Raw genomic sequence first — 13,910 nt, forward strand, 5'->3', positions numbered from 1 at the left:
AGCACTGCATCTAGGGTGCGAGCACTCCAGGTGCTATGTTGAGCACTCCAATGGAACAGGGAGCTCCATCAATGTTGATCGAGTTCGCCTCACCTCCAAGTGACATCATTAAGTTCGTGGATGCCTTCCACGAAGGTGAGGAGGTGCGGTTTCATAGGCTGGACGACATCGTCGGTGGCACAGGGCCCTCATGCCTGGCGGGTAGGCTGCTCAACGACCCTGAGCTACTTCTTGTCAGTGCTGAGGAACCACCCACATTCACGCTAGCCGAGCGCGATGGAAATTGGCAACGGGCGATGCTGGAGGAGATGAAGGCGATCGAGGAAAACGAGACATGGCAGCTCATCGATCCACCTCTAGGATGTCGTCCGATCAGTCTGAAGTGGGTGTACAAAGTCAAGCAGGACGAGCACGGCGCCATTGTCAAGCACAAGGCGCGCCTCATCACCCGAGGCTTTATCCAGCGCGAGGGCATCGACTTCGAGGAAGTCTTTGCGCCGGTAGCGCGCATGGAATTTGTTAGTTTGCTACTGGCTTTGGCAGCAGTAGAGGACTAGCGCGTCCATCACCTAGACGTTAAATCGACCTTCCTCAACGGCGAGCTAGCGGAGATGGTCTTTGTTAGACAACCTCTGGGTTTCGCCGTCAAGGGAGCGGAGCACAGGGTGCTTCAACTGTGCAAGACACTCTATGGGCTGCAGTAGGCCCCACGAGTGTGGAATGCCAAGCTTGACACCACGCTAGGTGAGCTTGGGTTCACACGGTGAGCAACCAAGCACGCGCGCTACACGCGGTGATGGGGGAAGGAGGAACTCATCGTCGGCGTGTATGTGGACGACTTGATCGTCATCGGCACGCGTGCGGAGGACATCGACAGCTTCAAGCTCGAGATGGCGGCTCGTTTTCGAATGAGCGATCTCGGCGTGCTCTCCTACTACCTCGGCATCGAGGTGAGACAGGGAAAGGAGGCGCTCGCGCTTGGTCAGAGTGCGTATGCGTCGAAGCTATTGGAGCGGAGTGGCATGGCTAAGTGCAAACTATGCATGACTCCGATGGAGGAGCGGCTGAAGCTAACGAAGGCTAGTACCGCGGTGAAGGTAGATGCAACACTATACCAGAGTATCGTCGGTGGTCTGCGCTACCTAGTCCACACGAGGTCGGACATTGCGTTCATCGTGGGCTACGTCAGTCGCTTCATAGAGGATCCTTGAGATGATCACTAGGCTGCAGTGAAGCGGCTACTATGCTACATCAAGGGGATGGTGGATCAGGGGATCATCTTCCCCAAGACCGGCGGGAGTAGGCTGCAGCTCACTGTGTTCAGCGATGCAGATATGGCGGGGACATCGACGGACAGCGAAGCACCTCTGGCGTGCTCGTCTTCCTTGGGTCAGCTCCAATCTCATGGCTATCGCTGAAATAGAAGGTGGTGGCGCTATCTACGTGCGAGGCAGAGTACGTAGCGACGGCCACAGCGGCGTGCCAAGTTGTGTGGCTGCGCTGGCTACTGGGCGAGCTGACCGGTGTGGAAGCTCACCCACCAGCACTGATGGTGGACAACCAGCCCGCCATCGCCCTCGCGAAGAATCTGGTTCTCCATGACCGGAGCAAGCACATCGACGTGAAGTTCCACTTTCTCAGGGACTGTGTCGATGAAGGGCAGATCGTCATCGAGTTCGTTAAAACTGGTCGGCAGCTCACGGACGTCCTCACCAAGCTACTCAGACGTCTTCGGTTCACAGAGCTGAAGGAGATGATCGACATGGAAGGGTATAAGGGATAGCAGTAGGATTAGGGGAAGAATTGTTGAATAATCTACTGCTTCCTTGTATGAACGAACTGCAAGAGAATGTGGCGCCGAAAAGGCTCCCTACTGTGGTACTGTAGCCGCTGTAGGGGCAGGCGTCGAACGGCTCACTAGCCGCACTATAGCCACAGCAGGGGTAAGCGCCAAAGTCAGCCCTGCTGTGTTATCTAGTACTATAGCAGCATGGCAGCTATACTGGGACTAGATGGATAGAGTTATATATATGTTTGCCACTGCAACTCAGTAAAGAGAGAGTTCAGATTTGCCATCTCCTACATAGGGCTTCGACCAACGTTGGTGTCTCTACTGTATGTATGCTCTGTTCTCTCTCTTCTTCTACCTCTAGCCATAGAGTGTGGTCGGACAACGTCTGTCGTGGTCGACAAAACTGATGAGTGATCGACTCACCTGAGCTGGTGATCCTATGGGCTAACAGATGATTCCCTGCGGCGAGAACATCAGCAACAGTTTCCTCGTCGGCAACCGCGTTTGGCAGGTCGACTACTACTCGAACGGCGCCGACAGATCCAAGGACTCCGACTACATGTCCCTGTACCTCCGGCTGCTCTTCCGCAGCGGCGGCGGCTACAACTACAACTACAACTACGACAAAGACTTGGAGCGCGTGCAGGCGCAGAGCAAGTTCAGCCTGCTCGACGCCGCCGGCAACCCCGCATACGAGCACCCTGCCCAGATGAGCATCTTCACCTGTTCCCGCCATCCGGAGAAGGACCTGCAAGGGCTCGGGTGCGGCCATGGCGAGTTCATAAGCAGGGAGGAGCTGGAGTGGCGGCGCGAGAGCCTGCTCAAGGACGACTGCCTAGCCATCCGGTGCGACGTCGACTTCTTGCAGCTGGAGCAGCTGCCCCTAGGGCAAAAGTACTACAACTACAACACCGCCCCCGCCCCCCACGACTACTTCGACTGGAGCGACTACGAGTCCGACGACGAGATGCTATGCCGGAGAAGGAACAGTCGTCAGCCGGACGACAAGGAGTACATCCGCCGGTGTCTCGCCGAACGGCGCCACCGCAAATGAAATGAAAGACCCCAATTCAGTCACACCTTGATTGCCGAAGAGCGCCGCCGCAAATTAGATCATAATATAGCAAATTAAAATAAATTGTTCATGGGATTCTCGTATTGTTATTTGTGCTAATTAACTGAAACGGGTTAAATTCAGAATGGGATTGAATTGTCTAGATTTTATTTCAAATCCAATTTATCTTACCTGTTTGGATGTGCATGTTACTATTTTTACCTGTATGGATGTGCATGGAACTATTTTTAGGATTTAAATTACAAATGTTGTCAATTCGGATATCATTCATCAAATATGAAATCATGGTCACCCCAACATCAGTTTCATTAAATTAGTACAATGCCATTGTATAATCAACAACTTTATTCTTGCAAAAATATACCCAAAGATGTAAAAGATGACATAGATTAAAAAGTTTCAGCAAAGCAGGTCTTCATCAACCATAGTTCAAGACTCAAAACAATCCCTTATAAGAATCCAACCGTAGTTCAAAAATCAAAACTCAGGGATTGAGATGTCATACTTAACCCCACGAGCATCCCAAGAATTTCACGAAAAATCGTAGAGATAGTTTCAGAGTTGGGACACATACTGTTAATCTAAATTAGTTTATTCGCACATGATAATGTTTCTGGAAACCTCAAATGAAATGATTTAGTTTTTTTTTTGAAATGCACAAAAAATTCTACTCTTGATCTCTATTCGCATTAAAAGACCAAAACGCACAAGCATGCAATCCGATATATAAAACAATTTATTTTTAGCAAAGAATATTTTGCTAGCAAATTTTGCCTATTTTCACTAAAAAATGTTGGAAAATGTATTAAAATATGAAAATCAATAGGCCTGCAATCCAATATGTAAAGCAATTTATTTTTAGCGAATAATAATACTCTCTCTGTTCCAAATTATAAGTCATCCTAATTTTTAAAAAAGTGAAAGCATCTCAAGTTTGACCAAATTTATATAATAAAATAATAACATTTATGATACCAAATAAGTATCATTAAATTCTCCATTAATTATATTTTTAGTATATACCTATTTAATACCATAAATATTTATAATTCTCCTAATAATTTTGGTCAAACTTGAGATGCTTTGCTCAAGAATGTTGGAATAACTTATAATTTGGAACAGAAGGAGTATTTTACTAGCAAACTTTGGCTGTTTTAACTAAAAAATGTTGGAAAAGCTGTTCCAAAATATGAAAATCAATAGTTTTTGCTCTGATGAGTTGGCGTGCATGCTCTCCGGCTCCTCCCTCGTTATATAACTTGCGTTTTTTTATCTCATAACTTGTGTTTTTCTAGTATGTTTTTTTTAGAATAATATCACATCAGTAACGATTTGCCCTTGAAAATGAGGTTCAGAAAAGGATTACACGGCACTATACCTAATTAACCCTAAGCGTTTGCTTGCATCGTACTCAACTGAAGTTATATCATGCAGCGGATACATTCATCCCAAATTATAAGTTATTCCTTGCGAGATATATATATCTACTCCCTTCCCATCCGTACGCCATCAACATATATATCCAGTATCCACCGCACCCACCGCACTACCGAAGCACCCTATCAACAAACAATCATGCACTACGGGAGACGCGCTCTTTGCCGAGTGCTCGGCGCTTTGCCGAGTGTCGAAACACGGGCACTCGGCAAAGAGGTAGTTTGCCGAGTGCCGCACTCGGCAAAGCCGGCACTCAGCAAAGGCCGTATTTGCCGAGTACCAAACACTCGGCAAAGAGGGATACTCGGCAAACGTCCTCTTTGCCGAGTGTCAGGCACTCGGCAAAGAATAACCCTCGGCAAAATACCTCAGGCGACGCCGGTGGCCCCTCCGTCATCCTTTGCCGAGTGCTGGCCGTTAGCACTCGGCAATCGTGCTGTCTTTGCCGAGTGTCTGGCCTGGCACTCGGCAAAGAGGTTCCTTTGCCGAGTGCCAATTCCAACACTCGATAAAATATTTTTATTTTTTTTTATTTTTGTTTTCAAATTTTTTCAGTGGCATTTATCCTGTACCTTGAAGCACATGTTCCAATTTGGAACTTTTCTATGACTTTTTGGTATATTTTTTAAATTTTTTATGTTTACTTGAAATTTTCTCGAAAAAGTAAATTTGAACTGCAGGTGCATGAAGTATTGGAATTTAGCGATTCAAAAAATGGTATTCATGTTTTTTAGTGTATTTTGAGGCCGTGTGCAGGGACATTCGTGAAATTTCGAACATCTGTTTCACGAAACATGACCACCAACTTGTTAAAAAAGTGTTTTTAATTATATAAAATGCAAACGAAGTCCGAAAATCATGAAACTTGTCGAGGTGTCGTGTCATCGCATGTAGAGGTAGTGGTAAAAAATTTAGAAGTTTCCGAGCAAGTTGTGACATACGATGCCTAAAACCCAGACATCCCCACATGTGATCACTCGGCAAAGGAACCTCTTTGCCGAGTGCCAGGCTTGCAGCACTCGGCAAAGAAAATTCAGAATTTTTTTCATCTTTTGGATTAAAAGAAACCCCCCCTGAATTTCTTTACCGAGTGCCCGCATCTCGGCACTCGGTAAAGGGCCGCCCCACTTAACCCTAGCGGGCCGACCGGCCCGCTCCCACTCTCCCTCTCACAGTCGTGCGCCCCGGCCCCGCCCCGCCGCCGTGGACCACCGGCGCCGCCGGACCTCCGCCGCGGTCGGCCCGCGCCTGGGTCTGCCCTCCCCGGCCGGTGGTGCGCCGCCCTGCCCTGGCCCCGCCCCGCCGCTGCCCGACCTCCGCCGCAGCCGGCCCCGCCCTGGCCCCGCTCCGCCGCCAGACGCGGACCCGTCGGTGGTGCCCTACCCCGGCTGCCCCCCGCCCCTGAACCGCCAGAGTGGAGGAGAGGAGAAGGGAGAAGGAAGAAGGAGAAGGGAGGAGAAGGAGAAGGGAGGAGGAAGGAGAAGGGAGGAGGAGGAGCCTCGGCCGCCGGCCACGCCCCTTGCCGTTCGTCCCCGCCGTCGTCCCCACCCCTCGCTGGAGACGAAGGTGATCCTGGCACCGCGTCGCCCGACTCCACCGCCACCCAAGGTATAAAGCCCCCTGGTTGTTGGCCTTCGTGCCTTGTATGTCATTGACCGCCTTCGTGCCGTATGTGGATGTGTGGGCCTTCATGCCGTATATATGCTGTCGGCCATCATGCCGGCTTTTTTCTTGCAGGTTTTGAAAACCTCCCCGTACAAGGGAGGTTCTGCCGAAATTTTTAACTTATAGTATTATAATTCTTCTTTTGCAGAGCAGGACCCGTCGGAGGGGACCCGGAGTACGTAGGCGACCCTGATCGTCTTCGTCGGCGCTGCGGTCCTGCCTGCACAGCGTCGCCTCGCCACTGCCCCGCTAGCCTGACTCCACCGCCACCCTAGGTATAAATAACCTCTCTTCCTTATCGTTGTCGTAGATCTGTGTAACCCAGTTAGGTGTCTCCCGTTCGAAACAGATACGGTTGCTGGGAATATATTGTGGACACCTGGTTAGACGGGGACTGGCAGAAGAAGCACGAGGAGGCCCGCGATAGGCGTTTGCAGATGCCAGGTGTACCTCACCATCAGGACAGCCGCAGCCTCAGCAAATATGCAAAGGCATATGTAAGTCTCCGCCATTGCTCTAATCTAGCCGTGCTCAATTCTGCATTATTTCTAACCACATGTTGTTGTCTTTCTCGTAGTCGGATGCACACGGTGGCCAGCCAGTTGGTCAACTCAAGGCATATGCTCTGGCTCACATGGGCAAGGCGACGGCCGACATCGAGTACGACCCAGATGCCCTACTTGAGGCGTACACCAACTCCAGCGTCCACACCTGCCTTTCTTCGTACACAGAGGCGGCAAGGTCAGTCCATGGGCCGGGCTACGATCCGAGAACCGAGGAGCGCCTTGATCCTCAGCTCGTGATGAGGGTGGGGCAAGGCAAGAAGCATGGGCGGTTCTGGATTGGCGATGGCGTCCTCGACACGGCCTCTACTCCTCCTCTCCACCAGCTCCGAGCAGCGAGCACGAGCTCAAGCGTGCCCATACGCCAACGGCCGACCGCGGTGTCGGCGCTCTAGGTAAGCATTCATGTTTCATTCATCGTTCTTTGACTTTTACATACCTTACCTATGCATTATTGAAACATTGGGGTCAAATGCTGCAGGCCCAGGTGCAGGAACTGTAGGCCGAGCGGGAGGCCGAGCGGCAGAGGCTACAGGCTTTGGAGGCCCAGCGGGAGCAAGATCAGCGGCAGATGGCCGAGATGATCAAGTTCATGCAGCAAATTGGCCAACAATAAGGTTGGGCGATCCCACAGACGCTGCTTGCTCTAGATCTACCTCCACAACGTCCTGATTCTACCCCGGTGAGTATAAGTACGAAGTTTTACTTTCTATGCTGAAACTTAGAGAAACCTAGTGAAACCTAGAGAAACCTAGTGGTGGTGGTGGTGGTGGTGTGGTGGTCATGGTGGTGTGGTGGTGGTCACGGTGTTGTGGTGCTCATGGTGGTGGTGGTGGTGTGGTGGTGGTGGTGGTCATGGTGGTGATGTGGTGGTGGTGTGGTGGTGGTGGTGGTGGTGGTGGTGAAGTGTTGGTGATGACGGTGATGTGGTGGTGGTGGTGGTAGTGGCGGATATTTATCTTACATATTTATCTCTTCTCTTGTCGCTCACGTGCAATCTCTTCTATTTTATGCAGCATCAAGCGGGGGCGGCGTCGAACCACCTCGGAGGGTCGTCGGGATCGCACGTTGGGCCATCCCAACCCGGACCGTCGCCGTGAGCTTCAAATGGCAGCCGTTGTGATATAATGCACTTGTGAACTTTGTGAACTATGCTTGTGTGTTTGGACTTTGGACTTGGGAGTCAAGATTGTGATACTTGTATGCTATGTTTGTGTTTGTGGTGGATTGTGATATACATTTGTATTATATATATATATATTTGTGTGATATATAGTTGTGTTATATATATATATATATATATATATATATGTGTGTGTGTGTGTGTGTGTGTGATGTATATCTTGTTTGCAACAATGGAAGACTAAAAACCAAAAAAATTGAATTTTTTGACACTCGGTAAAGCTGGAAATCTGGGACACTAAGCTTCCCAGCTTTGCCGAGTGCCATGGTCAAGGCACTCGGCAAAGAAAATTAAAAAAAAACTGCTTTGCCGAGTGCCTACCTACAGCACTCGGCAAAGAAAATCCAAAAAAAAGAAAACAAGCTTTGCCGAGTGCCAGATGCAGGCACTCGGCAAAGCATTTTAAAAAAATAAAATAAAAAACACATTTCTTTGCCGAGTGCCGACGCGTGGCACTCGGCAAAGGGGCCGTCATCGTGACCTGGCCGTCATGGCGGCTTTTCTTTGCCGAGTGCCGTCGTGGCACTCGGGAAATCCTTTGCCGTGTGCCCGACATGCGGCACTCGGCAAAGAAGCATTTGCCGTGAAGGGATATGCCGACAGCTCTTTGCCGAGTGCAGCACTCGGCAGAGGCTTTGCCGAGTGCAAAGCCATCTTTGCCGAGTGCAATTGCACTCGGCAAAGCACGCGTCTGCTGTAGTGATGTCAGCGGCGGCGCCGCTGTTGTACGCCACCGGCGGTGTCGGCCAGCCGGCGCGCTCCGCTTCAGGCATCATCGCCAAGGCGGCGAGAGGGTTCCAGGTGTTCCGCGTAGATGGCTACTCGTGGACCATGACGGTCCCCGGCGAACGCATCACATCTGATTCCTTCCCTGCAGGGGCGGATCCAACGCGGGGGGGGGGGGGGGGGGGGGGGGCTCAAGCCCCCTACCGATATCGGAGTAGTGGAGCCCTTCTGGAGCTCCATGAATTTTTAGGCAAGGTTCTATGGTGTATGTGGAGCTGAAACTTAAGATCGAGCAGCAGTCGGAGTTATGTGAAAAATCAGCCCCCTAAAATTTGTCTTGCTGCTGCTTCCCCGTCGGCGGGCGCCATTGGTTCATCGAGAACTACCCGAACGGCGTTGACATCTCCAAGGACTACTCGGACTCCAGCTCCCTCTACCTCCGGCTCCACTGCGCCGGTTACGACAGTTATCGCGTGCGGGCGCAGTACAAGTTCAGCCTGCTCAACCTCGCCGGCAACGCCGCGTACGAGCTCCCTGCGATGGAGATCACGTGCCAGCCGCCAGGAGACGTGCCCGCATTTTTCAGAAGGGTCGTCTGCGTGTGGCCACCGGGAGTTCATCACGAGGGAGGAGCTGGAGAGGCGGCGCGAGGTCCTGCTCAAGGACGACTGCCTCGCCATCCGCTGCGACGTCGGTGTCATGCAGCTGGACAGGGTGTCCGTCGCGCCTAAGGACAAAATCACCAATAAGCACGACTACAGCGACGATTCCGACGGCGAGCTCTCGGGCGAGAGCAGGCACCAACGGCACCAGCAGCCAATGGACGACAGCGAGTTCATCCGGCGGTGCCTTGCTAAAAACCGCCGCGTGTGAATGAAAACGCAGGTGGCACCATGCATCTCCATCCGGCCAAGCTAGCTAGCGCAAGCAGTAGCAGGAAAATGAAAAAATGGTTTTCTCCTGTTATAAGATCATCAATTTTTTGCTTTTATTTTGTTCATTCACATCATTAGCTGATGGCGACTATCTTATCTTACCATGCAAAGTATCGATCTAATACTTTTGTGGTACAAATGGTGTCTTGTTTAAAATAAAAGACGCTATAGAACACAGCAGTACAAATGGTCATTCCCTTTCAATTTTAATAAGGCCAATCTCAATGGGACGGCTCCGCCTTGTACCGAACCGCTGCTCACAACCGGATTCCCCTCCTTTGCCGAGAGCCCGAAGCTCTCGGCAAAGAGGATTTCACTCTCGGCAGATCATTTGCCGAGAGCTGCTCTCGGCAAAGAGCGGTCGGCAAAAGGTCTCCCGGCAAAGGTTTATTTGCCGAGAGCCCCTCTCGGCAAACTCTTTGCCGAGAGCAAAATAAAAACTCTCAGCAAAACCTAACTCTCGGCAAAATATCACCGCTGTAACGGCAACCCGCCCGTAACGGTCGTCCCATACACTTCTTTGCCGAGAGCAACTCTCGGCAAAGAATTTAAAAAAAAAAAATAAAATAGATTATGGGGCTGAGGTGGTTTAAAAAAAAACTTCTTTGCTGAGAGCCAGCGCTCGGCAAAGGAAAGGTTTGCCGAGAGCCAGCTCTCCGCAAAGGAAAGCTTTGCTGAGAGCCCTAGAATATGCTCTCGGCAAAAAGTCATATTTGCTGAGAGTTAGGTGCTCGGCAAATCTTACTCTTTGTCGAGAGCCCAGTTAGTTGGGCTCTCGGCAAATATTAGCTCTCGGCAAAGAGTCCAGAGAGCATTTTTTTTATTTTTTTTTATATTTCCAGCTTCAACATCACATATTTCACAAATATAACACATCATATATATCACAAATATCACATATTTAACAAATATGCCATCCACATCACATGTCTCACATAATCCATCTTAACATCTCAAATCCAACAGTTCATCTCACAAAGTGCACGACAATACATTATGAAGAGCAACAAGCTCACCCCCAAGCATCCCAGTCCCTCGACCCTCCCTCCGGCGGCTGCTGCTGCTGCGGCGGTGGATACTGCTGGTACCCCGACGCTCCCGACGGCTGCTGATGCGGCGGAAGTGGTGGATACGGCGCGTGCCACGACCCTCCCGACAGCGGCTGCTGAGGCCCCTCATTCGAACCCGCCGATTGATTCTGCACAAAGGAGAAGAAAAATTAGTAATTATAGTAATACTAAGGCATATAATTGTAATCTAAGCGTACACAAGTCAATATTTGCAGAACTAGGTATAAAATTGAAATCTAAGCCTAGACACATCAAAATTTCGGCAGCACCTCCCCTGCACGGTGGGGTTTCCAAAACCTGCAAGAAAACTAACGGCACGATGGCCGTCCACCACATATCAACGGCGAGATGGCCGGCACACATATATATGAACGGCACGAAGGCCTCCCATCACATATCAACGGCACGATGGCCGACATGCACAGTAAAGAGCTTTTGTTAGAGAAGTTGAACTCACGGATGGGTAAGGTGGGTATGGGTAAGGCGGTGGAGGAGCGAACAGCTCTGGTGGCGCTGGACGACCCATCGTGACGCCAAGACTTGCCACGTACTGAGCCAAGGCGTCAAACCTCGTCCGCTCGGCCTCCAACCTTTGTCGCTCGGCCTCCATCCTCTGTCGCTCGGCCTCCCGCTCCCTCTGTCGCTCTTCCTCCATCCTTGCCTTATGCTCCTGGAGCGCAAGCACCTGGGCCTGTAATTTTTCACCGCATTGTTACAAGCAGTTTTGAGGAATGTAAAACCAAAGAACGACGAATAAAACAGAAATAACCTGTAGTGCTGCCACACGATGCGTCGAAGTGTCCTGCCTTGGGCGTATGGGCACGCTACCGCTCGTGCTGCTTGCCCGGACCTGTGAGAGAGTGGGAGTGCTGTGCGGGTCGAGCGTGCTGTTGCCGATGAGGTACCGCCCATGCTTCTTGCCTCCTCCCACCCTCATGACGATGTCGCCGTCAATGTCCGCGGTGTGCGGATCCCAGTCTGCCCCATGGACCGTCCTTGCCGCCTCGGTGTACTGACTGATGCGCTCGGGGATGCTCTCGTTGGTGAAGGACTCGGCTGGGTCGTCCGGGTTCCAGTCGATTTCGTCTGTCGCCTTACCCTTGTGGGCCAGAACCCATGACTTGAGCTCTCCGCATGGCTGGTTTTGATGTGCAGCCGACTGCGACAAAAACAACAAGACGGTTACAAATCATGCAGGAATAAGCGTCTGAAAGAATAATTGAAGCTACACCAAGTCACGTACCCATCTTGCCCCGTATTCGTGGATGTTAAGGTTGCCCTGGTGGTGTGATACACCTGGCATCAGCAAACGCCGTTCCCGGAGGACGGTGTGGTTATCCGCCCAATCGGCACTCACCCACCTGTCGACCATCATCTTCCAGGCCCGCGTTTTATTGGCGCACCAGCTAGGAGGCACCTGTACGACATCAAGTACATTGACAGATATAAGAACAATTCAAGCTACCCAATCTCAGAAGAAATCAATATTGATGTTGTATATTTACCTTCAGGTACTGCTCTTTGGTCAGATGCATTAATCTTGCATCTTCTTTCTTCACCTTCCGAGCCTCGTAGACGGCACAGTAATCGATGATGGCCTGGAGCCGCGCCTCGTAATGCATGTCTGAGATGCGGCATCTAAAAGATTTGGCCAACGCCTTGGTCGCCCTCTCCTCGTAGCCCTCGGCGCATCTAAAGAAGTCCTGCATATAGAAAAGATGTATCAATACACTGGTTCAACAAACTCTGGCGAATGCAATGTATTGAGCAAAGTAGTGGGAGGAAGACTTACCCAAAACTCGGTCATAACCCGCTCCGCCACGCTGTCGTACGTGTGGCCCGTCTCGTCCTCCGCATCAGGGGCGCTGACGTAGTGCTCGTACGTGTAGGCCAGCTCTCGCGCTCCGGCGTGGGTAACCAAGCCTAGGAAGTGTTCCCTGCAGAGAAGACCCATGATGCCATTGGGCAACCTTTTGTGAGCACCTGGGACCACGACCTTCCAAGACCTGCGTAAGTGATTAAGAAAAAACTGTTAGTTTCCATTGTGATTCTATCATATGTAGTAGCAAAAAATATAAAAGTTACGTACTTTTGCCCAACGGGTCGAATGACCGGGCGTAGAGCCTCAGGTATCGGCCGATCAGGTAGTCTCGCCGCACCTCGTTGGTAGACACCCGAGGTTGCGGTGGAACTGGAACCTCCTACCTCGGCCTCCTGCTCGTCCTGCCGCTGCTCCTGCTTGTCCAGCTGCTCGGCCTCGTGCTCGTCCAGCTGCTCGGCCTCGTGCTCGGCCTGCAGCTCGGCCTCTCCCTGCTGAGCCTGCTCGTCCACCTGCTCCTCCTCCAGCTCCTCCTCGGGCTCTGGTGCTGGTGCTGCTACAGGCTGAGGCGGTGGCGCCCTAGGCCTCCTCCCGGCCGCCCTCCTCCTCCTCCTCCTCCCTTAAGGCGGTGCCGACCCCTCAGCTTCACCTGAGGGCGCTGGTGTACCGCTCCCCGTGTCGTAAAGCGACCTGAGCTGCCGCAAAGCTCTGCGGCCCGCCATCTTTGCACAATCACCTACACGACATAAACAATAAGATCGGATTAGCTGGAAGTGTGCTTCGTGAAAGTCATCTAACCAATCTGCTACCCCGGCATCAGCATTATAATCCTCGACACGTGGTCTCACCACCTCCTCTCTCACATGATCGGCTTCACCGTGGTGGGTCCACTGGGTATAGTTTTTCGTAAATCCATTCCTAGCAAGATGTGAAGTCATCACCTCCTTTGTCTGCCTCTTTCTGTTCTTACAGTTGGTGCAAGGACAAAAAACGGCAACCGCTCCGGGAGCCTGGTCAAATGCTTGCTCGATGAAAGCCTCGGTCCTGACGACCCATTCTCTGGTAATCTCACGGGTGCTCCGGCGGCCCGAGTACATCCACTCACGGTCATCCATCCTCTAACATATATATCACCAAGTAATAAATATGACCATGGACTTGCATCTACACGTCGTTCCTACCATCTAATAGGTAAGGATAGGTCCTAATCCCACCTGAGGATGCATAGATGGGGTTAGTTCCCATGGTCTAGTCCTATCCAAGACAGAAATTCGGCAGCACCTCCCCGCTGTTCTCCAAATACACGTCCGGACAGGGAGATTGTGTATCCGGAGAACAACAGGAAGGTACTGTCGAAACTCTGTCTCGGATCGGAGCAGACCATGGAAACTAACACCATCTACGCATCCTCGGGCTGTCCAAAAAAACGTGGACAATTCAAAACAAATACGGTTATAGATATGCAAAGATCTGCATATTTGTAACCCTATCTCTTTCGAACGGGAGACGCCTAACTGGGTTACATGGAGATACATGCCCAGGACAAAGAAATAGTGGTTATACCTTAGGTGGCGGTGAAGTCAGGCTAGCGGGGCCGTGGCGGGTCGGTGCAGTGGCGAGGCGACGCGGTGCGGGCAGACCCGCA

At 51.3% G+C, this 13,910-nt stretch overlaps 2 protein-coding genes across 2 annotated transcripts; one reads left to right on the forward strand and one right to left on the reverse strand.

The window, feature by feature from the left end:
• The first annotated feature begins 890 nt into the window (after nucleotides 1-890).
• LOC136469155 (uncharacterized mitochondrial protein AtMg00810-like) lies at nucleotides 891-1,211 on the forward strand. Its single transcript, XM_066467463.1, has one exon. The coding sequence runs from the start codon at nucleotides 891-893 to the stop codon at nucleotides 1,209-1,211; it is 321 nt and encodes a 106-aa protein (XP_066323560.1).
• Nucleotides 1,212-10,280: 9,069 nt separating this feature from the next.
• LOC136472234 (uncharacterized) lies at nucleotides 10,281-11,840 on the reverse strand. Its single transcript, XM_066469962.1, has 4 exons — nucleotides 11,690-11,840; nucleotides 11,216-11,605; nucleotides 10,904-11,137; nucleotides 10,281-10,574 (listed from the first exon to the last, which is right to left on the reverse strand). The coding sequence occupies exons 1-4, from the start codon at nucleotides 11,819-11,821 to the stop codon at nucleotides 10,389-10,391; spliced, it is 942 nt and encodes a 313-aa protein (XP_066326059.1). The 5' UTR covers nucleotides 11,822-11,840; the 3' UTR covers nucleotides 10,281-10,388.
• Between the last annotated feature and the right edge of the window lie 2,070 nt (nucleotides 11,841-13,910).

The sequence above is a fragment of the Miscanthus floridulus genome, chromosome 8 (genome assembly GCF_019320115.1).
Source record: "Miscanthus floridulus cultivar M001 chromosome 8, ASM1932011v1, whole genome shotgun sequence".
NCBI classification, from domain to species: Eukaryota; Viridiplantae; Streptophyta; class Magnoliopsida; order Poales; family Poaceae; genus Miscanthus; species Miscanthus floridulus.